Here is a 22191-nt window from a genome sequence, read left to right as displayed (position 1 = left end):
ATGAATTATGAACATATAACTTGAACTGAACAATGATTCCGAGTAAGCCGTTCTTTTACTCACCTAAATCACCAAATTCTTGGCTCGTCACGCGACTCTCGTCACTCTCCACGCGATCCACGTCCCTTTCCGTAATACGAAACATGTGTTCAGCGACATCATCGCTACGTGATGTAGTATCCACTAAGAGCGGTTCTTTGTTCTTGCCACTAGGATCGGTGGTTTGTTTACCAGGAAGATTAATAACATTTGAAAGCTTTTCCAACGGTTTGAGAAGACCGTTTACGGTGGAGACGACAGAGGGACTTGAAAGATCAAGACTTTGAGGAACACGCGCTAAATCAGCGAGAAGTCCTTTCTTAATAAACAATTTAACGATTCCATTTTGTTCGGCAGCGCGATACTGCCGGGGACTGGAATCGATTATAGAAAGAATGAGTTGGAACAACGCCTGTAATCTCGCGTGTTTCACTTGAGATTCGGACAGAGACAACGCGCGGGCAAGAGAGTCCTTCAGTTCGTTAACAAAGATCACTTGTGCTTCTGGAGTATGATTACAGGCTGCCAAGACGGTAAGCAAGAGCCTGGCTCGATGGTTGTGATGATCTGGCTGCGTTTTACCACATTCTGAGGGAAGTATGTAGTCCAAGATAAACGCAAGTATCGGTATCTGAAATGACAACAACGAAAAGAAAACATCATTAAGAAATACGCGACTGTTTGTACGTAAAACATGATACACAGTGAACAACTGGTTGTTTGTGGGTAAGTAATGACACACAGTGAACAACTGAAAATGACACAAACATCTGGGTTAATGATACATGAACAACTGCGCACAGTGAACAACACAGTGAACAACTGGTTGTTTGTGCACAGTGAACAACTGGTTGTTTGTGGGTAATGATACACAGTGAACAACAAGTAATGATACACAGTGAACAACTGGTTGTTTGTGGGTAAGTAATGACACACAGTGAACAACTGGTTGTTTGTGGGTAAGTAATGACACAGTGAACAACTGGTTGTTTGTGGGTAAGTAATGACACACAGTGAACAACTGGTTGTTTGTGGGTAAGTAATGACACACAGTGAACAACTGGTTGCTTGTGGGTAAGTAATGATACAGAATGAAGAATTGGTTATCTATGGGTAAGTGTTGATACAGAGTGAACAACAGGTTATCTATGGGTAAGTGTTGATACACAGTGAACAACAGGTTATCTATGGGTAAGTGTTGATACACAGTGAACAACAGGTTATCTACGCTACAGAATGAAGAACTGATTGCAGTAAATCAACAAAGTTAACGAATTTGAAACGTGTATTTACGTTTATACGAAAATTCAGCAAACTCAATGCAATTATTGACATTTTCCTCGGCCCATTGTAATGAAAAACATGGTAAATAGTGACAACTCAAACACCGCGTTACTAACCATGGAATTGCCTTGTTTACCAGGTTTCTGTATTTCATGTTCGGCAACGATTAAAGCCACGCCAGAATACGACTTCGTTAGTTCACTTAGAACTCCCAAGATGGCATTCCTGTTTAGCAATGGTTTGCTATCGATAACCGTACCATCTTCTTTGGTTTCTTTGGTCTCTTTGGTTTCTTTACTTTTCTTGTGTTTTCTTGAAGTAGAACTTTGGGAAGAGGCATCGCTATCTAAACATAGAAATTTCACATATTTTACACACCACTTTACAAAATTTAACTACTTCCATGTACTGTACTCGTAAAAAAAGAATAATCCTCACAAACTGTATATTTATCACATATCCACACACCCGGGTAATCAATAAAGTAAACAATAATTGTACTAATATGTACTTAAGTGTTCATTAATACATCCCATTGAAGCCAAGAGTGTACCATTACATACCAACGATCATGTCCTCGATATCCTCGCTAGGCAAAGATTCTCCCGTAAGATGTCTAACAAGAGACGGCGTTGGTCGACCATCAAGAAGATCACCTAACTGCCCTAATGTACGACCAACTTGACTTTGACTGGGTCCTCCAGAGCTTTGGCTTTGGCTTTCGCTTGATAAGTCATCTGTTGCCGTAGCAAAAACGTCATCATATTTCTCGCCATCATAATCCCGACACAATGCGTTCAGAAGTTCATAAACGACACCTCGGGTACTTTCGGAAACCTTCGGAATTTTACTCGCAGCTTTACTGGGTGGAAGAATGTTAACAAGCAGCGCTTGATTAGGAGGAATCAAAATCTCACCAGCATGCGTCCCGGTGCGTTTTATGTGACTGGGTACAGAAAATCTCATGTATTTCAAAAGAAGATCCTGAAAAACTTCGGAGTTGCGAGTTGCAAGAGGACTCAAAATGCGCATGAGGTAATGAAACTCTTTTGTTCCGAGGGAATTGGAGCCGACGCCGCTGGAGCTGTTACCAATACCGCTGACCGATGCTGACCGCAGGACCTTCTCCATGGTGTGCATTAACGTATCGTGGTCTTCCAACACATGACGTAATAGTAACGTTAATAGAATATTAAAACCGTCAAATTTCGATGATTGGTCTAAGTTCAGGACATGATGCGGACCGCCGGCCTCGACAAATACCATGGCAAGATGGTGGTTACGAGTTAAACGGACACAGAGCCTTACCACAGCATTCAAGGCACTGTTCTCCACTGGTATGGACATCAACGATACGCAAGTCCTTCACGTAAATAAAGTATAAAGTAAAGATTGAGTTATTATAAAGGCAATTATTAAAGAATCAAAAAGATGTTTACTGTGTTTGCACAGATATATATGCAAACCGAGGAAAGCTTTGAGAGAACTCGAGAGCAGATCAGTGAAAGCCCGAGACCGAAGGTCGATGGTCGCACTTGCTCTCGAGTTCTCTCAAAGAGAAAGACAAATTTAAAACAAATGTATTCATGATTGATTGGCAAATTGTCTTTGATCGAGTTGACTGGTTGAGCACAGATCTGTTTTGACACAGGCTAATGCAGACATAGCGATAGACAAATCAGTGCACGCGTTTTATAGTGTTCATTTTATAAAAACCATCAGCGATAGCTAAGTACTAGACAAACACAATTGTAAAAGAAAAACAGGGAAGACTAAGCTTGAAGACGAAGGTGGATCTAGCGAGGATTTTTTACCGGAGGGGGGGTGGGGTAGAGGGTGGGTGCTTGGCTTAAGTTAAAGTTCAGCGGTTGGAAACCAATTATTTATTCACCTACTTATTATTTAAAATGGATACTTGTTCCGTTTTGGTCAACAAAATAAACATCACTGAAGGCTTTAAATCAAAATAAACATAATCGACAATCAATAAACTTTAATGATATCGTCAATAAAGGCTACTGTCAAAAATAGGATGGACTTTAATTATATTTTTTGCAATTGGTACCCCTCGATGCACACCCCCCTCACCCTATGAAAGTCCACCACTGAGCTTTACTGAGGATATATCATTTTAAAAATTTTTACCTCACAAGACATTCCTTTTGTTCAAGTAATAATGATTCAAGTTTGATGCCTTCTTCCACAACTGCGTTTGGTTCTGTATTTAAGTCAACAAAAATGAAACAGTTCATGAAGTCCTCAGACTTCGATAACTTTGGATAACATAGACACAACTCCTCATCACCACCTAAATATTCAGTAAGCTCTTGCACTTACACACCTGGATCATAAGGTAAAGGCGGTTTTTCCTTAAATGGGTATTCCCCGTCTTTCACGAGTGTAGAAACTGCGTTCTTTGATTTCACTTTAAATGGGTATTCCCCTAAATATTCAGTAAGCTCTTGCATATACACACCTGGATCATAAGGCAACGGCGGTTTTTCCTTAAATGGGTATTCCCCGTCTTTCACGAGTGTAGAGACTGCGTTCTTTGATTTCACTTCGAGCATAACTGGTCTGCGATTTCCGGAGTCTTCATTTTCCTAGGAACGCGAGCGGATGGAAAATTTATCATTTTTTGACGAGTTAAAAACAGTTTTTCATTAATGACTTACTTGAACCATGGTGTCAAAATGCACAATGTAGCGTCTTCTACCAGCTGAGAATCTATGGAGAAAGTTCACAGACTGTTATACAGGGTGTATCGAAAAAGTTAGACAATTTAAAATGTCAAACTTGTTGTTTGTTCAAATTTAACTTTGTATTGTTAGTTACATCATTGAAACAATCACTTATGAATGTAACAAGTCTTAAACAAGAAAAAGGTAGATGAAAAGGATACAAACATCCTATTTTGGCACGTTGCGTGGTGAACTTAACGTTTATCAAATTTTCTAATACTTTGGTACAAGGCACAACAGAGTTCAAACTTTCACCTCATCAAACTAAACTACAATTTATAAACCTTTCATTTCTTTGTGCAAGCTGTTGAAATTGAGGCTTTTACAAACTGCTTTCCAGGTTTACGAGATTAATTTTTCTGATCGTTTTACTCTTAGATAAACTAAACAATGCCAAAATACACAGAGGCTGATACATTTTTGGCGAAACTTTGATAAAATGATAGTTTTCTCGCCATTTTTAGATAGTCAAACTTGTTTTTATACACCCTGTATAAAGCTCTCGTGAAAAGACGTAAATGCTCAGCAGTCTGATGCCTCACCAACCATGAGCGTTGCTCTTTTTGAGCTGTGATTGTAAAATAATTCTTATATAATTCAGTCTAATGTGTTCATCAGGGGTGATAAGATGTTAGAACTTAACTTAAATAACTTCATCCGAAGCAATATACGTAATTTTAATGTTCTTGGATTCATAATCTTAACATAACATAGTTTCTAGAGGGGTTGGAACCCACCCCTACATAGACATACCCACCAATTGGTGTTATTTGGGTCCAAAATTTCCACACCTACATGAGCCGAAAAAATTCGTTTTTCTACCTGATTTTAGACTTATTTATGGTCTCTATGCATACTATATACAACACTGATAAAGTCTATGTATTCACTAATATTGTCAATCAAGCAAGTTCACAAAACTCGCCAATGGCTGATGCAATAACATGGTGTCAAATTAAGATATTTTTGTCCCTTATAGGGTAATATGAAGATAGATGATGCAATAAAATGGGGCAAAAATTGAGTGATGTTGAACAGTTATTAACTTTTATCATAGATGCATTTCATCTAAATTTTTCTAATAGAAAAAAAACAGACATATAGAAATTCAAAATTTTTCGACCCAGCAAAAATAAGACCCCTAAATTTAGTAGTGTGATAACATGACTTTAACCTTATAGATGTCTCTCCTTGACGATATGCCTCATCAATCCATTACTGTACATCTGACTCGATCATAAACCATCAAGAATTGGTCCACTGAAAAATTGAAACCAACTAAAAATAATCAATCGTTAGAAAACGCAACAATACAAAGTTTGCAATAGCCAATAAGTGTACAGAACAGTAAGTGACAGCAACGAAGAAAAAAAACAATTAAATATTGCGGAGGTAAGTTTCAGCAAAATACTTGCTTTGTCGTGTTCAATCTTTCGATAATGCGCTTGGACGCTCTTCTCGTACAGATCAATAAGGATCAAGAGGGGAGTTAACCAACTAAAAATGAATCAATAGGGATCAAGAGAGGAGTTAAGCAACTACTAATAATGGATCAACAGGGATCAAGAGAGGTGTTAAGCAACTACTAATAATGGATCAATAGGGATCAAGAAAGTTAAACAATTACAATTAGAATTTAAAATGTAAATTTAATATCAAACATATTACAAAAAGCTACCTACCTGGGTGTAGTCGGTTTTTCACCATAACTCTTGAAATGGACAAGACATTGATGAAAGTTCCTCAATAACCTTATAAGTACATCCTGACTACCAGATTCAACGATCAGAACCGCACAAGGCGTTCGCAATGCCTAGAGAAGATTGCTGATATGTAAGTAAAAAGTCTAGCGGTGATGGAGAATATTGTTTATGTACTGTACACGTCATCAGGTATTGTTGAAATGACGTCATTCCGTCCTACTTTCCACAAAATATTACAGTCCTTCAGTGATCAATCAACAAAATATTTCATCATGGGTCATAACATTGACGCTTCAAACACAACAAAAGTAAGAGAAAAAACCGAACACACTTTGTCAGATGTACCTCGAGAATAAGACTCAACAAATGCAACATAGACTTGAGGAGATTTGCTTGCGATTTCGTACAGTACTGTTCCGCTAGCTCCAGCGCTTTTCCGCTTTCAAAATCCATGTTTTCATAGAGCTCACTAAGATACGAAGCTTCCTCGACAATCTATCATTGGGAAATGTTAAAATTTAGTTTAATCAAGATATTCTTCGATGAAAAGCATACTGCATAAACACTTGAGTATTTATTTTAAAGCATGTAAAAAGGAGATTGGTTAAGCGGTATAAAAGCGTTTGCCTTTTTAAACGCTGCCGTCAAGTTTAACAATACAAAAGAACAACAAAACACAGTGAAAGTTTCATTGGGTACTAAGTAAACAGTTGAAGTCTTTAAAACATAACGATAAAAGAGTACAAGTAGAGGTTATACCACAGTATGGGGATTATACAGTAGATCCTCTTCGTGTGCAACTTCCTGCTGTTAGCCATTACAACTTACCGTGCTCAACAATCGATTCAAGGCCAAATTCCTCCACTCCGAGCCATTCCGTTTTGAAAGTGCGACAATCAGATCACATGACTTGTACACAGTCTCCGGTGTGTCGATGACAGACGCCACGCAACCAGTAAGCATATTCGCAGAGAAATCATCGATATCTGAGCTTTGTAGAATCTCTGTTTCATCTTCATCCTTCCGACTGGTTTCAATTTTTGGTTTCTTTTCCTTTCCTTTTGGGGAAGCGGAGGAGCCAGAGGAAGGCTTAAATGACAATGAAATCAATGAATTTTAGTAACCAGGCAATGACAGAAAGTTAAAATGCAGAATATGATATAAAGACACCTGTATCTGTAGTCACCAAGTTGTATACATGATTTTTAACACATGCATCAACTAACGATACTAAAGATTGTATTTCACTTTAGCATTGTTTTACGATCAGTACTAGTATCATAAAAAACTAGAGCTGAAGATACCATCAATGCAAAGATTAAGTTTACAAAATATTCACAAATATCTCCAAGAAATTCTTCGCTCATATTCAAATTTTCAATTTCGATATTCAATTTAGATACGATAATCGACCACTGTCACACCTTAACAACCAGTATTGTACCTGATCAACCACTGTCACACCTTAACAACCACTATTATACCTTAACAACCAGTATTGTACCTGATCAACCACTGCCACAACTTAACAACCACTATTGTACCTTAACAACCAGTATTGTACCTGATCAACCACTGCCACAACTTAACAACCACTATTGTACCTTAACAGCCAGTATTGTACCTGATCAACCACTGCCACAACTAAACAACCACTATTGTACGTTAACAACCAGTATTGTACCTGATCGACCACCGTTACACCTTAACAACTATTATACCTAATCAACCACTGTTACACCTTATCAACAACTATTGTACCTGATCAATCCTTATTATACTTCACAATCAATTTATCTGATCAACGATTATTATACCTGATCGACTGTCATGGGTAGGTTTTCCCCAAGCGACAATGCAATGGCTTGAATCATCTGATCTTCTTCAGAAATTGTCAAGGTCATCGCAAGCTGCTGCATCAACAAAACAAAAACATAACACATAATTGAATACACTATACATCATAAAACATAATGAAGTTTTAAGTATACTGAATGGCAAGCAAAAGTTTTATTGAAAGGAAAAAATATTTAAAATGGAGTGCACAAAAAGACGAAAGAAAGATGGACGCAACAGAGATGAAAATGTTAAGAATGACATTTGATATATCTTTAAAAGACAGGTTACAGAATGAAGAAGTTAGAACAAAGACAACGATAACAACTAGCAAAGGAACAATTGCATATCAAAGTAAACTAATAAGGTCGTATGGACATTTATTAAAAAGAATAAGCAAGAATTTGTGCGACTGGCATGGGAAGAACCCAAAAAGTGGGGTGGAGAGGGGGAGTATGAGACGACAGTTAAAGAGATGAAAAGATGGTTTGAGACTCAAGATACCCAAGATGAACTAAAGTGAAGATAAGAGATTATGACCATCAACCTTGTAAAGAAAAAGGTGTAGATAAGAAGAAACAATCATAATGGATCATACATTGAATCATGACAATACATCATTCATAACAAAACACTTTAATGCATTATTACACCACTGATCTCTAACCATATCCCCACATGATTGAATATAATGCAACATACTTGACTTTCTGTCTGCAAAGCAGCTGGAGGTCGAGTTGTCAGAAGATATTCCGTTGCTTGCTCTATGTTGCGTGTATTCACGAGTGCCCTTCTAGCATGTTCCTGAGAAAACCCCATATCCATGAGTTGCCGTAAATGATCCTCATTCACCCGCGGGGAATCAGGAGCTTGACTGATTCGTTCGTAATCCACATCGTCGTCCGTGTTCGGTTTCTCGACGGTCTTCAATAATCTTTCACCGTAGATGATGTGACCAAGAATGGAGAGCATTGATTGTTTTATGAGTACACCATAGGTCTTACGGGGTTTGTACTCCCACAACATCCTCACGGCTAAAAGCGCGTTCTAGATCGGAAAGAGAATTTGTAGAAATCGTTCCTGAGCAAAATGGTAGCTAAAAGGCCTACTCAAAACATCCCCATTTCCAAACTACCATTTTTAAAACCACTTGAAAAGATTGTGGACAATAAATATGTACGACATACACGCAATTTATGACGGCTACACGCAACGAATAAAAAAACTCTAAAACGTCGCTAGCGTACCTTCTGACAGCGACCCAAAAACTGTTTTGGCAGAAACGCATTCTTACTGGACGAACTTTCGGATGCAAGCGGCTTTGGAATGGTATGAGATGAATCCAAGATAAGTCTGGGGTTTACCAAACGCTCAACAAGCGCCAGCCAAGCATTCACAAATTCCTCAGAGCCTTCGGGAAGTGCGGATAAGTCTGCGATATCAACAGAAGTGCTGGAATCGGGGGCTACCTGTCGTGTAATCACCCAATAAAAGCGATCGTAAAGCGACTTCAAGCCTTTCGAGGCGACAAACTGTTGTAACATAAGGTGGTATGGATCTTTACGATCGTCAAATAGCATCGGATGAACGAAGCTTAGAGAACAGATGTAATATGTCAAACTGACATGCGGCATGTGGCAATCCTCCGGTTCTTTCCAAGAGAGTCCAACAGAAAGAAGTTTAGCCAATGTAGCAGCAATAAGTTTTCCAGGTAAAGTTGGTTTTCCAGGAGGGGCGTAAAGTTGAGGTGGTCTTCGCTGACGTTGTCCCGATCCGACTGCAAGCCGAGCAAGTAGCGAGAAGAACTCGGCAAGACTTCGGCCAAGCCTCGAGGCTGCAGCAAGCAATTGCTTTAGTATTCTCAGTTTCGATGATGATTTCGATTTCGATTTTGAACATGAACCGGACGATGTAGCGGTTATATCTTCTCCATTTTGAGATTTCTCAGACGACGATTCTCTGTCGTTGTTGGATTGTTGAACATCATCCGATAAACGATGAGAAACGTCCTCGGAAGATGTCGGTTCAGCATCGTTCTCCACAAGTTCCTGGAGCCTTTGAAGATCTTGCTTCAGTTCAATGCATTCTTCTGGCAATACATCCTTCGTGCAAAGACTCAATAGAACTGAACTTTCCCAAACTAACGATGTGTAGAGCTGACACAATTGTTGTAGAGTCTTGATCTTTTCTCCCCAATGGTTAATGCATATCGTGCGAACATCGTTTTGTATCGACTTAGCGATATATGTAAACATATTTACGAAAGATTGCGTCGCACACATTCCATGCAGCAATGGAGTTTGGTGAAAGGAATTGATAGCCTGAAAAGGTTTGGGATTTTTGATGATTTCTTGGAGCAATACAGACTGCCCCGTCTTCGTCAGACAATTGTTTAAAGGTTTGAGTAAATCCAGCGTGGAGGCAAGATGATCTAGACCTTTTTGTAAAGCTGATGTTCCTGACACAGGAAGAGTATTGAACGAGAAATGATGCCAATGGATTGACATGCAGATGAAGAGGGAAAATCAAGGGGTAAGTTAGGTAAAGATAGAATCTTGATCAAAGGTTCCAGACCATTGTGTTGAACAAACTCTCGGATGTGATCGTCCGTTGAGTTGTTGCTCAAAATTGCATCGACAAACTTCACCTAAAATATACGTAAAGAAATATGCTAAAATAAAGTCTCGGAAATACTCGTGTTAACGTGAAATGACATTACCACATTAAGTATATAATCTGTCAAAGGAACGTATTTCTTTTTCTCACTGCAAGAGAAATAGGAAGAGTCAATTGTGCACACACCAAAGACACAAACAGTTCAATATGATGTTAAGCAAAGAGCACTTCATTTATCAGTCTGTGATTCTTGATGACCAGCCTAACCTTGTACATTCTTGATCCATCTTTCCATTGGGATCAGCTTTCGGTACAGGCAACCTATCTTCATCGTAATCTTCCTCATCAGACACCGGATCATCTTCGTTAGCAGGACTCGATTCACTTTTTACTGCTTTTACACATGTGACGTTAGGGTCAGATCCAATGCGACATACTTCCTCAAGCAACTTTAATGGACAACAGGGGATAACATTGAATACTACATAAGATCCAATGACATACTATTATTGGGATAAGATTCAATGCGACATACTTCCTCAAGCAACTTTAATGGACAACAGGGGATAACATTGAATACTATTATGGATAAGATCCAATGCGACATACTTCCTCAAGCAACTTTAATGGACAACAGGGGATAACATTGAATACTATTATGGATAAGATCCAATGCGACATACTTCCTCAAGCAACTTTAATGGACAACAAGGGGGTAACATTGAATACTATTATGGATAAGATCCAATGCGACATACTTCCTCAAGCAACTTTAATGGACAACAGGGGGTAACATTGAATACTATTACGGATAAATTATCAGCTGATCAAGCAAAGAAGAAAAATTATAAAGATATGGAATATCTGACGATAAAATATACCTTCACAATAGCTTTTATCACATTACTTTTCAACATCGGTTGATGACGCATCAGTTCATCCATTGCCGTTCCCAAACTATACGCAGTGTCCCCTACAGAACATCAACAATTTTCGCGTTTCATACGTGATTATTGCCAACCACAGGAAATGTTGTGACGTGAATAAAATACGACAGAGAAATACAGCTATTTCAGTCAAAAACTGCCATTAAAAAATATCATAATGTTGAAGACCTAAAAATTCTAAACGTATTGTTGACTCTCATAAAAGCAATCTTAAAACAAACTCATATTTAACAAAGACGTGCCTCGTTTCAAATGATTTAAACACTGACCTAGAGGGTCCGAGCTTCTCCTATTTCTCATCGCTGGAAGGTAGTCAGGTGAAAGTAGTACTTTTAAGAGTTTATCGAATGGCTGACACGCAATGAATGCCTGTAAACCACGGTTATTCAAACACAACGCACTCAATATATTCGGTAGAAATGCCAAAACTTCACGCGTGGCGGGAATCTATACAAAAAAAGTGACAAATGAAGAAAAGTCAGACCATCAAATCTAGATAGGTAATTCTCGGCATACAATCAAGATCGCGGCTTACATCCTTGGAAATAAGGGACCTGAGAACGACTCCGGTTAGATCTTTATCTTGCAATGACGAAAGCAACGATGGCTCGTGAAACACGTAAACGGTGACAACATCCGTTGCTATGGAAACAAAGAGGATGAAAGATCTTCTGCACGATAATTTAGAGCTGCGATAATATAAAACTGCAGTAGTTCTTACCCAAAAGGTACAGTGCTGGTCCATAATACTCTACGTTACTAATGATAAACTTCAATGAGGTCGGAAGAGAACCATCCATCACTTAAAAAAACAGAGAAAACTCGATAAATACTCTTCTTTGCGAAAGTGAAACAAACCATACATTTGACGTTCTTACTTGTTCGTACACTTTCACTGAATGAGGAATCCAAGATGGCTTTCTTGAAGAAGTTCAATATGGACTTCAAAAGAGCAGCGCGTTGAGGTATAATCTGAGTTTTGCCGTGTTTCGTAAATTCATTAGTGCTGGAGGATCTAGAAGATTTATCCTCCGGGGTACCCTTAGATTCATCAACGTCCATTGCTGCACCAGGCTGAGGCTCATTGGACGTGTTTCCACTTTCTTAACCACAAAAGAATAAGATGCACTATCAATATACGATACATAATGACAAATTTCGAATATTTAACAATAAAAAGCATCATCCCGTCCTAATGATCAACAAGTGTCATTTCAGTTTTCGAAATAATTTAAATCATTTGCTCTTTCGTGTTTTGATTGAGAATTTGAGATTATTTTTTATTGCATGAAATATACCTGCGCTATTATCAGTATCCATAAGTGTGGACTCGCTGCTGTTCTGACTCGAATCACGTGGCAATGACGTAGACGTGGAAGGTGGAGGACTGGTTTCCATTGATTCTGAACTTCCACTAGTTTCCGCTGGACTATTGACCACAGATTCACTTACTAGTATAGATCCATGATGTGGTTTACACACCTTAATCTCACGCTATATGCAAGATACGATTAAAATTCGATTTAATTTTCAGCTGTTTTCCAATGAAACAACTAGTGTCAACTTAATTTCGCGCGACTTTTTGGGTAAAACTTTCAATGAAAAACTTTACAAGAACTTTTCAAGCACAGAAGTAATAAAATCTTCAAAGATTTTCCAAGAGTAAAATTCGAGACAGTTTTCCATTGTGATATCTAGCACGCGTTATCAAGTAACTCTTGTTATCACTGAAAGCTAGGTAAGAGCGTACAAAAGACAACAATTCTGAAATTACTTTCACAATAAGCTCGCCATAAAGCTACGTGAAAGCGAGGAACACGCTCAGCAATTCCTCAAATTAACTAATAGATATTAAAAATTTCATATGAAATGGTACAAAATACAATGAAACAGTCAAGAGGTTTTGGCATCTTTCATATAGTTTAAGGTTTTTTTAAGTGCACTTGGAGAATGGAGATTTTGATTTAAGGGCTTTTAAGGAGTTCAACGAGTAACGCGAACCTTGTGCTACTATAATATGTACATAAAAGTAGACTGAGATGGTTAAAACGTGTATGTATGAAGATGACCTCATTAAACTATCAATAAATCATCAAGTGCAGAGTATCAGACATAAAGAAAACGACAAGCGTTGTTTTTTCCCCCAGCACATTTTCAACGTTTTCCCGCTTCTGAGCATCTTCACCAGTACTTTCTAAACTCACCTCAAGTCTGTTCAGGATAATCGCAAGCCCTCCGTGATTTTGAAATCCAACCATGTCTAGATTGGTGATGAGATCGACCACGCGGACGGCACGTGTCACAAACTAGAAAATCAATACATCACTAACGAAACAATTGTAACATTAAAGGGCGTAGGCAGAGAAATTTTCATATATTGTTTTATTTGCTCGTTCAAAAGTACTTTGTTTTTTTGTCTTTTCAGATTGATTTTATAGACGTCAAAAGTGACGGTGGTTGGTGGTTGGTTCTTTTCGTGCGCACTTTTTTTGACTGCCATGTTTGCTGAATTGACGTAAAAAGTAGTACATATTTTCAACATGGCAATAGAAATTACTATTAGTTTGGCGACTTCCGTACAACTTATGACGTCACATAAGGAAACATGGCGGTCAACAGCATTCGCACAAGAGGAGAACTTTTGGAGTTGAAATTAGTCAACTTCCACTGAACGTAAAATGAACGTAAACATATTAAATTGCTTGCAAACATCTGAATATTTCATCGAGGCTATAAAAAAGTATATGAAAATTTCACTGCAGAAACACTTTAAGAATGAAGTTGAAAGACGATCGCGCAGCATAAACAACTTTAAAAACAATGAAATATAAAATCGACATAAAGTCAATACTGAAAACGACAAACTCACGGTGATGCTGTCTTCCTGGCCAGGCCATTCAATAACCTTTAACAGAGACTCCATGAGGCCACAAGATACGAGAGCCTCGCCACCTGGTTTTAACGGAAGCAACAGTAAAAACTGATACGGCTAAAGTGTACGTGGGCATTTCATGCACAACAAAGCAAAGACAGCCTCTAAAGTGTACCTGATTCATAGCTGGCTAAATGGTAAAGGAAGGAAAAAAGCGCCGTCGCAAAAACATGAGAATATGATGTCAACGTCGGATCTAGAACAACAAAGAGACGGACGCATTCGCCGTGAGACATCAATGCGAGTTTACAAGCAAAATACACAAGTTGAGATACCAGTCATCGCTGTAATACAATTTCTAACAAGAGTTGGCAGGAAACCATGATAGGAATTAGCGCCTGTCGCTTCAATAATCGTACTAAATCTTCAAAGACAAAAATTATGAAAAATTATCATTGCGTTGCAACATAAGAGTACTACACATGTACAGCTCATTGTACCATTGTGTGTGTATATACTACTACCGGTTGCTTGATGTTGTTTATGGCATGTGGGTAGGTACGTACACTTGTCAAAAGCAAGGTGAAGAAGTGAACTTTGTCGTAGAAGTGAACTTTGTCGTAGAAGTGAACTTTGTCGTAGAAGTGAATTTCGTCGTCGAAGTGAATTTCGTCGTAGAAGTGAATTTTGCCGTCGAAGTGAATTTTGCCGTAAAAGTGAATTTTGGCGTAAAAGTGGTATAGCTGTACCAGCTTGTGTAGATAACTCAACCATCATTAGTTTCTTATGTACATACATGTCAATGAATGTCTGTTGAATAACGTTGCTCCAAGGTAAACATAAATACATTGTAATATTCAACATTTGACAGTAGAAACTAACTCACTGAAGTCAATCTCGAAACAATACCCTGCCAACTGACCTCTCAGGACAGTTAGAAAATTGAATGTTACTATTGCTTGCACACTAAAGTAATTTGTGTTTATGTTGATTGAATGTATACTGTTTATAAATTTGCATTAAATAAATAGTCAAACAAGTAAAAAAAATGATAATCAGAAATGGTCTGTGGTCTCTGCCAGATGTATAGCTATGATCTTACCTTGTGTTTCTTTCTAAATGTATGATTGCCGTCAATGTTCTTAATGAAGCTGAGCTTATCTCCTAAGATTGATATTTACATTATACAAAAATCAATATTTATACAAAATTTATACAAGAGAAAAAGTTAAGTAAAGCATACTGTATATTTTGAGCTGGCATCATTCAAACGTATCGCATCAACAATTTCTTCGATAAATCCAGGATATAATAGTTGATTTATGGTATTCTCTTGATTGCTAGTCGAATACACTAAAATACAAATAGTTGTGAACTTTAAATGTCGTTAATAATTGCTAACAACTGCACATGCTGTGGTTAAATCATTATGTACCAAGAATTGAAATGGCTTGCAATCGAGCTTGAAGGCACTTGATTCTCTTTAAATAAACATGGAAATGTCTCGCAAGTCGTATACTTGAGAAAAGTTTGATCTAAACAAACAATAAATATACTTGTCAATAACTTGTGAGCCATGTGTCTATACACATACACAAAGAATGTTGTATTTTCTCAGTATCGACCTGTTTTTCCTCAGGAATTTTATACTTCTTCAAGACTTTTTCCATAATTTCTCCAGGACTCTCGGACAGCTAAAGTGATTCAACAAAGCTCGTAACCAACAATATAACTAGACAGTTCCCAATGTATCATGGGAAGACACAAAAACAACAATTTTTTAGGAAATAACTTTAAATGATGGGGCATATTCACCTTATGAACATCTTCTAAATGCACAACAACATGAGAGGATGTAGAGCCGTCATTTAACTAAAAATATAAACAAAAAAATTAAATATCCATGAAATGAGGTAGGTGACAACTGTGCGAGTCTATTGATAAAAGGTTTAACAACAAAAAGAATGATAATTCTAGCACATTATATACAATCCTAGCTCACCAAAATATCTCCTCGATTGCTCTTTTCTTGGTCTTTTTTTGTGTCCATGTAAAATTCAAAGTGGACATTGCTTGCACTTTCAGGATATTGCTACGAGGTTTTTAAAAAAATCATTATCAATCTGTTTTACATTGAAACGCCAGCAAACAAATTCTAGCATCATCTCACATCCATTCCCAAATCTTTTGAGCAATGAGCTAAGCCAAAACCATTTGCACCTCCGCCCCAACTCTACAATCAAACAAAATTGATGTCAAGAAATGACTACAGCGAAATGGTGTTAAACAAACAGCAACACAACAATAAACAAATGAACCTCAGCTAAACAATACAGTCTCTGATGAAGTGCTTTTCGTTGTTCCAATGGAAGACGAGAAATAAAGTTTGATCGCTTACTGCAATATGAAAAGAGTTTAATTCAGTAATTGATTCTTCGAAGTATCATAAGTTATTAATATTATAAGATTTTACCTGAAGATGTGAAGGACATTTAGCACACAAAGGACAACCTCCATATCACTTGCCGATAACAAAGTAATCAAGTGCTATTTATTCATAAAAATGAGAAATGTAGTAAATTTTACTGAGTAAATGGCAGTTTTTGGGACCATCATAGCATAAGACATACCTCAACTGAGCTATATATGTGTCGTGCATAGGAGTGCTCAACAAGGAGTCCGGTGAACTTCAAGACACTTGATATAAGTTCTTTATGGATCTTTGCCTGTTTAGAAGGTAAGCAAAATTAATGAAAGCGGGCTGACAGTCAGACTGCAAAGTTATCTAATCATTGAACAGGTGAAATTTTTAATCTTCCCAAACTGAAAACATTTAGCGGCTAAAAATATTGTAAATTCATAGAACAGCATAGTTCGTGAAACTTTTGAAATGTATGATGAATTCAATAGAGATAACTTTATGAATAAACCATGAAATTTTAATACTTGCATTCAAAACTATATAATGATACCTGTTCCTTATCCTTATTAAGTAGCTGATCGTACTCTAATATCCATTCACTTCCTTCAGCATTTTTTGATACATTTCCAAGGATTGTATCAAATTTATCAAGCACATCGATCCAGTGAAACAATTCACACTAAATAAAAGCAATATCATTACAAACAAACCCTTTTCATTTTAGATAGTAAATGTTATACAACAGATTTTGCCACAGAATTTGCATATTTTCAAACAAAAAGTGATGCATGGAGTGGGATTTCCTAAACATGAGGTTTCCTATGAATCCACCCTCATCTAAAAGCATTGTCTTCACTGGTATAATGACTCATCAAGTTTTAAACAATGAAAAATTTCAAAAACTTCAACAGTTTTACTTAGGCAGCATTCTCATATAAAGTAGAATAAAAACATTGCTTTTTAAAAGCAAAAGTAAAAAACAAACCTCACTCCTGTTGCAAACTTGAAAATGTTAATGTATGAATACATAAAATAAATAACCTTGCCATATTGCCATGTTTGTATTCCTCGCAAAATCTCCGCTGTTTCCTCATCGTTCGCCTCTTTAAGTTTATAGATAAGTTGATGGCAATTCGCTGGCTAAAAGAAAAAAAGCAAAACAATAGTAAATATGACCATAAAAAGCTTGAAACAGCAGACGATTCCGGCCATACCAAAGGGTGAAAACACAATGAACACATGGCACTTTCAAAATTGACTTATAAATTTTTCAACGATGCATGAGCGCTCTTACCAGCTCCGACTGAGGCTTTCTTAACTTGCTCCGATCTATTTTCATATTTTTTTACAATTCAATTGCCATAACAAAACTCAAACAGTCTAAACGGTCAAAATTCTATCACTTTTCAGCCATAAATGTACATGAAGCGCTAATCATACCACGTCGTCACAAAAAATAATAATGCTTCCAAGAGTAAGACAACGAATTTATACTAAAGCCGTAGCTGAAGTGCCCACGTTTAGCAATTGTGATGCATAAAACGTCAGATTTTATTAATTTTAAAAGAAAAAAATCTCGTTTTTCAAGACGTAATGCACTTATCCAAGTGATGGCCGACCTTTATCTCGTGGTTTATCATGCGTTGAGCACGCGTGGATCGCGCGTGGATAGAGGGCTTGAATCGCTTCATGGCCGAGCTGCTCTGAATATTCTAAGTTGAAAGAATTTATGTAAACAATTTTTGTATATTTGCCGTTTTTGTGCACCTATATTTTTGCCGTTTTCTAAATTAGGTTGAATAATTTAATGCTCTTTAGGAAATTTTTAAGTAGAACATAGAAAAAATTGAAATACACAGAAATCCAAGGTCTTTACATGATCATGAATTTTTAATTTTGTACGTATAATTTTTATTACATGACGTTTTTGTATGCAACTAATTTCTTCCTTCATTATCATGATGTCATGATCTTGTTGTTATATTTGTATTTTCTAAGAAAAAGTAACGCAAAGAGCCAAAAAAATGAAGCTGTTAACATGGAACATAAACGGAATCAGATCTGTAAAAAAAGACCAGACCTTGAAAGAATTATTTGATTCGTTAAATGCGGATATCATTTGCCTTCAAGAAACCAAAATTACGAGTAATTCAAGCCGTTGTATTTTTATACTTGCCAGTTATTTGTAAATCATAGCTATGTAGGAATGCTTTTGCTTGTTAGTTAAAGGGTTAACGTAGCTTAAATAGTTGTACAAAGTAATATTACTTATGGGTTGACGATTCAAATCTCGGATCTCTCTAGTTAATGATCGTGTTTCCCTGGAATAACTTATCTTTCGTTTCCTAGGAATAACTTATCTGTCATTTCCCTGGAATAACTTATCTGTCGTTTCCTAGGAATAACTTATCTGTCGTTTCCCAGGAATAACTTATCTGTCATTTCCTAGGAGACATGTTGGAGGAGGATTTGGCTATTGTGGAAGGCTATAACGCTTATTACAGTTTTTCAAAAGTTCGAAGTGGCTATTCAGGTGTTGCAACATATTGTAAAGATAATGTTACACCTTCAGCAGCTGAAGATCAAATCTTTTTGCCTTCTTCTTACCATGAGGAACTGTCAATAGGTGATTTATTTTTGCTGCAAAACTATTTCCTAGTTACTCATGTTTAGTCTGATCGAGTCTCGTCACCATTTAGATGAGATCAAAGACCTTAATGCAGAAGGACGTTCTGTTCTAACAGAGCATGTTTACAAGCAAGGAAGGAGTCTTGTTGTCATCAATCTATATTGTCCTAGAGCTGATCTTCAAAACAAGGAACGAACCGAATTCAAGCTCAAATTTTATTCGCTTATTGAAAAAAAGTGTCGAAGCTTACTTGAACAACAGAAGTTGGCTTTTACATATTGTTTTTTTTCATTCATTCTGAAATTTTACACATTTTATTTTTCATATGTTTTATTTTTAGAGAAGTGATTGTAGTTGGCGACTTTAATGTCTCGCACAAACTAATTGATCACTGTGACCCAGATGATCCTGTAATAATCAAATAATCATTTCTCTTTGTCGTCATCTGTGTTCAATTTAAGTTTGACATGTTGGTTTTAGGAAATATTTGACTCAAATCCAAGCCGTAAATGGGCCAGCACTTTTATCTGGGATCCAGTCACTGATAGTGAAGATGTGTTAACCCTTCAAGAAACTAACCAATCAAAGAAGGGCACTGTGAAGTTTATCGATGCATTCCGTTACTTTCATCCTATGCAAGAATCATCTTTCACCTGTTGGTCTACTCTTACAGGAGCAAGAAAAACTAATTATGGTACACGTATCGATTACATATTTGCCAGTTTTCGTATATTTAAAAATGAGTTCATAGACTGTGTAATTCGTCCTGATATTAATGGCTCTGACCATTGTCCAGTCATTGCAACATTAAGACATGAATTTATAAGTTCCTTGAAGCCTCCATTATTGTGCACTAAATACATGCCTGAGTTTGCTGGAAAGCAGCAAAAACTCAAGCATTTCTTCAAACCCTGTGGCAAAATAAAGGAAGACGCTAAAGTGCAACAAATTTCTACAAGCAATGGAAACTATGATCAATCATGTGTTAAGATGATGTCAAAAAATCTTCAAGAAAAACGTTATCCAGATTCATCTTCATTTGTTCAAGCTAAATGGCTGAAGACTAGTAAGAGTGGTTCTAAAAACTTAGGAAACATATCTAGTTTCTTTCAAAAGAAATGCACCAAACCTAAACTAGCTGACAAGTTGACCAATGAACAGAAAGCATTTGATTCAAAATGTGATGAAAATCATCAACACCAAAAGAATCAGTTGGAGGAAGTTGATATTAAGGAATGTAAAAGTTATGAAAGTACACCTACTTGTTCACAGGAACACTTTGAATGTGAAGACAAGCCCTCCTTAGTGAATCATAAAGATACTCATAATCAAAGTGATGTATTAAGATGGAGGAATATTCTGAAAGGTCTTCCACCACCCCCACTTTGCACTGGACATAAAGAGCCAAGTGTACTTAGGACGGTAAAAAAAAATGGCCCAAATCATGGAAAAAAATTCTATTGCTGTGCTCGACCTCAAGGCCATAGTTCAAACGAAGATGCTAGATGTAATTATTTTATGTGGATGAAGAAGTAGAAAATGAAAAATGTTGTGTTGTAGATAAACATTTATGAGGAAAAAATAGATTTATTCAATTATTCACACATGTGATCATATTCTAGCTTTGTAAGCATTAAAGCCAGCGTTCTTATAGGCTATGGCAGCTTCATTGGGATCATGTGCGGCATATATACCACGACCCACTATGATCAGATCACATCCTCTCTTAGTGATTACTTCGTGTGGAGTTAAATATTGTTGACCTAACCTATCAGTTCCACATTCCAACTTCACTCCTGGGGTCATGTGGATGAATGTAGGGTTATTTGAAACTCGTGAAGTGCATATAAATCCAATAACAAAATCTTTATATTGCTCGGCCATCTTGACAATTTCATCTGTGTATGAACCAGTGGCCAGATTACCATCAGAGCTCATTTGAGCAATCAGGAGACAAGCCCTGCCCTTTTGAGATCCGACTTCTTTTAATCCCTTGACAACACCTTCCCCTGGAATTCCATGAGCATTAACTATGTCGGCCCAATCTGCGATCCTATATAGCCCAGATCCGTACTGATACTTTACCGTATTTCCGATATCAGCAAATTTTCTATCTTCAAAAATAACAAAATCCTGTTCTAATGAAAGCCTTTGTAAATCTACGATAAACTCCATGCTAAAATCTTCAATTATGTCCACATGTAGCTTTACCATGCAAATGTGATCACCAATTTTTCTGATCAAATCAAGGATAGCTTGAGATGATGTCAGGTCAGCTGACAAGCATAAATTTGATTCCTTTTTGACCATAATTGAGAATAACTTCTTTGCAATTGAGTTAGTTACAGTTGTCGCACGTTTCTCGTAGGTCAATGAATTAGGAGTTACGGCTGAGGAAACTGGCACTACTTTACTGTTTTGTTCAATAAAGACATTCACCTTTCTCACCACATCTTGTTCTAGCTTCCCAAATTTTTCTAAAACAGATAACACCTCCTTCATGGTAAAAACGCTATGCAGTTTTATCCCTTTTGCAGCCAGACTTTCCCTGCCTCCTTGACAACGATCCAGCAACACGATGGCGTCGTGTACAACAACATCAACACTTGCCAAGTCACGTGCAGTCTCCATAACGCTGGAGCCCGTGGTGACAACATCTTCAATTACCAGACATATGACGCCTTTCTCAAACTTTCCTTCGATTAACTTCTTGGTACCGTATGATTTTGCTTCTTTTCTCTTTATCATCATAGGAACGCCATATTTCGTCGACATACACGTAGATATGGGAAGAGCTGTGTAAGGAACACCACAAAGCTGATCAAATTTTAAACCATCTGACGATTTCCACATTTCATCAGCAACTTGTTGCATAATCGCCGGATACGAGACGATAATGCGGAGATCGAAGTAAACCGGAGATTCAATACCGCTTTTCAGCGTGAAATTGCCAAATTTCAATGCACCGATTTGAAATAAGTCTAAAACCAATTTAACACGTGCTGAACTATTGTCGGCCATTTTGAAGCATTCTTCAAGTAAATTTTGTTATACTTGGTGTAACACGCAACAACTAAAATTGATGTGCTTTAAAAATAGGTA

At 37.2% G+C, this 22191-nt stretch overlaps 3 protein-coding genes across 3 annotated transcripts in view; 1 reads left to right on the top strand and 2 right to left on the bottom strand.

Annotated features, from left to right (window-relative positions):
* Positions 1 to 18118, bottom strand: part of LOC124434143 (E3 ubiquitin-protein ligase HUWE1-like) — a 31874-nt gene extending 13756 nt beyond the window's left edge. The window contains 40 exon segments of the mRNA XM_046984023.1: positions 64 to 670; positions 1440 to 1669; positions 1887 to 2686; positions 3469 to 3541; positions 3800 to 3926; positions 3999 to 4050; positions 5239 to 5281; positions 5476 to 5561; positions 5747 to 5877; positions 6113 to 6262; positions 6596 to 6856; positions 7585 to 7680; positions 8306 to 8650; positions 8851 to 10052; positions 10055 to 10250; positions 10323 to 10368; positions 10487 to 10668; positions 11101 to 11192; positions 11436 to 11613; positions 11702 to 11808; positions 11888 to 11968; positions 12045 to 12269; positions 12465 to 12660; positions 13371 to 13472; positions 14036 to 14118; positions 14214 to 14294; positions 14374 to 14462; positions 15141 to 15202; positions 15282 to 15391; positions 15474 to 15573; positions 15664 to 15732; positions 15854 to 15910; positions 16041 to 16130; positions 16209 to 16271; positions 16357 to 16435; positions 16512 to 16585; positions 16669 to 16764; positions 17011 to 17139; positions 17502 to 17600; positions 17755 to 18118. Of these exon segments, the coding sequence (XP_046839979.1) occupies positions 64 to 670; positions 1440 to 1669; positions 1887 to 2686; positions 3469 to 3541; positions 3800 to 3926; positions 3999 to 4050; positions 5239 to 5281; positions 5476 to 5561; positions 5747 to 5877; positions 6113 to 6262; positions 6596 to 6856; positions 7585 to 7680; positions 8306 to 8650; positions 8851 to 10052; positions 10055 to 10250; positions 10323 to 10368; positions 10487 to 10668; positions 11101 to 11192; positions 11436 to 11613; positions 11702 to 11808; positions 11888 to 11968; positions 12045 to 12269; positions 12465 to 12660; positions 13371 to 13472; positions 14036 to 14118; positions 14214 to 14294; positions 14374 to 14462; positions 15141 to 15202; positions 15282 to 15391; positions 15474 to 15573; positions 15664 to 15732; positions 15854 to 15910; positions 16041 to 16130; positions 16209 to 16271; positions 16357 to 16435; positions 16512 to 16585; positions 16669 to 16764; positions 17011 to 17139; positions 17502 to 17600; positions 17755 to 17799 (6934 nt within the window). The 5' untranslated portion in view covers positions 17800 to 18118.
* A 285-nt stretch (positions 18119 to 18403) lies between these two features.
* LOC124435390 (DNA-(apurinic or apyrimidinic site) endonuclease 2-like) lies at positions 18404 to 20691 on the top strand. Its single transcript, XM_046985326.1, has 5 exons — positions 18404 to 18605; positions 18910 to 19086; positions 19160 to 19352; positions 19430 to 19499; positions 19570 to 20691. Exons 1-5 carry the CDS (start codon positions 18485 to 18487, stop codon positions 20623 to 20625), a joined length of 1617 nt encoding a protein of 538 aa, XP_046841282.1. The 5' UTR covers positions 18404 to 18484; the 3' UTR covers positions 20626 to 20691.
* On the bottom strand, positions 20657 to 22161 carry LOC124435391 (uridine 5'-monophosphate synthase-like). Its single transcript, XM_046985327.1, has one exon. It carries the CDS (start codon positions 22108 to 22110, stop codon positions 20701 to 20703), a length of 1410 nt encoding a protein of 469 aa, XP_046841283.1. The 5' UTR covers positions 22111 to 22161; the 3' UTR covers positions 20657 to 20700.
* Between the last annotated feature and the right edge of the window lie 30 nt (positions 22162 to 22191).

Source organism: Xenia sp. Carnegie-2017, unplaced genomic scaffold, assembly GCF_021976095.1.
Source record: "Xenia sp. Carnegie-2017 unplaced genomic scaffold, XeniaSp_v1 HiC_scaffold_14, whole genome shotgun sequence".
NCBI classification, from domain to species: Eukaryota; Metazoa; Cnidaria; class Anthozoa; order Malacalcyonacea; family Xeniidae; genus Xenia; species Xenia sp. Carnegie-2017.
Note: the sequence above shows the minus strand (reverse complement) of the source record. Positions and strands in the feature narration are given on the sequence as shown.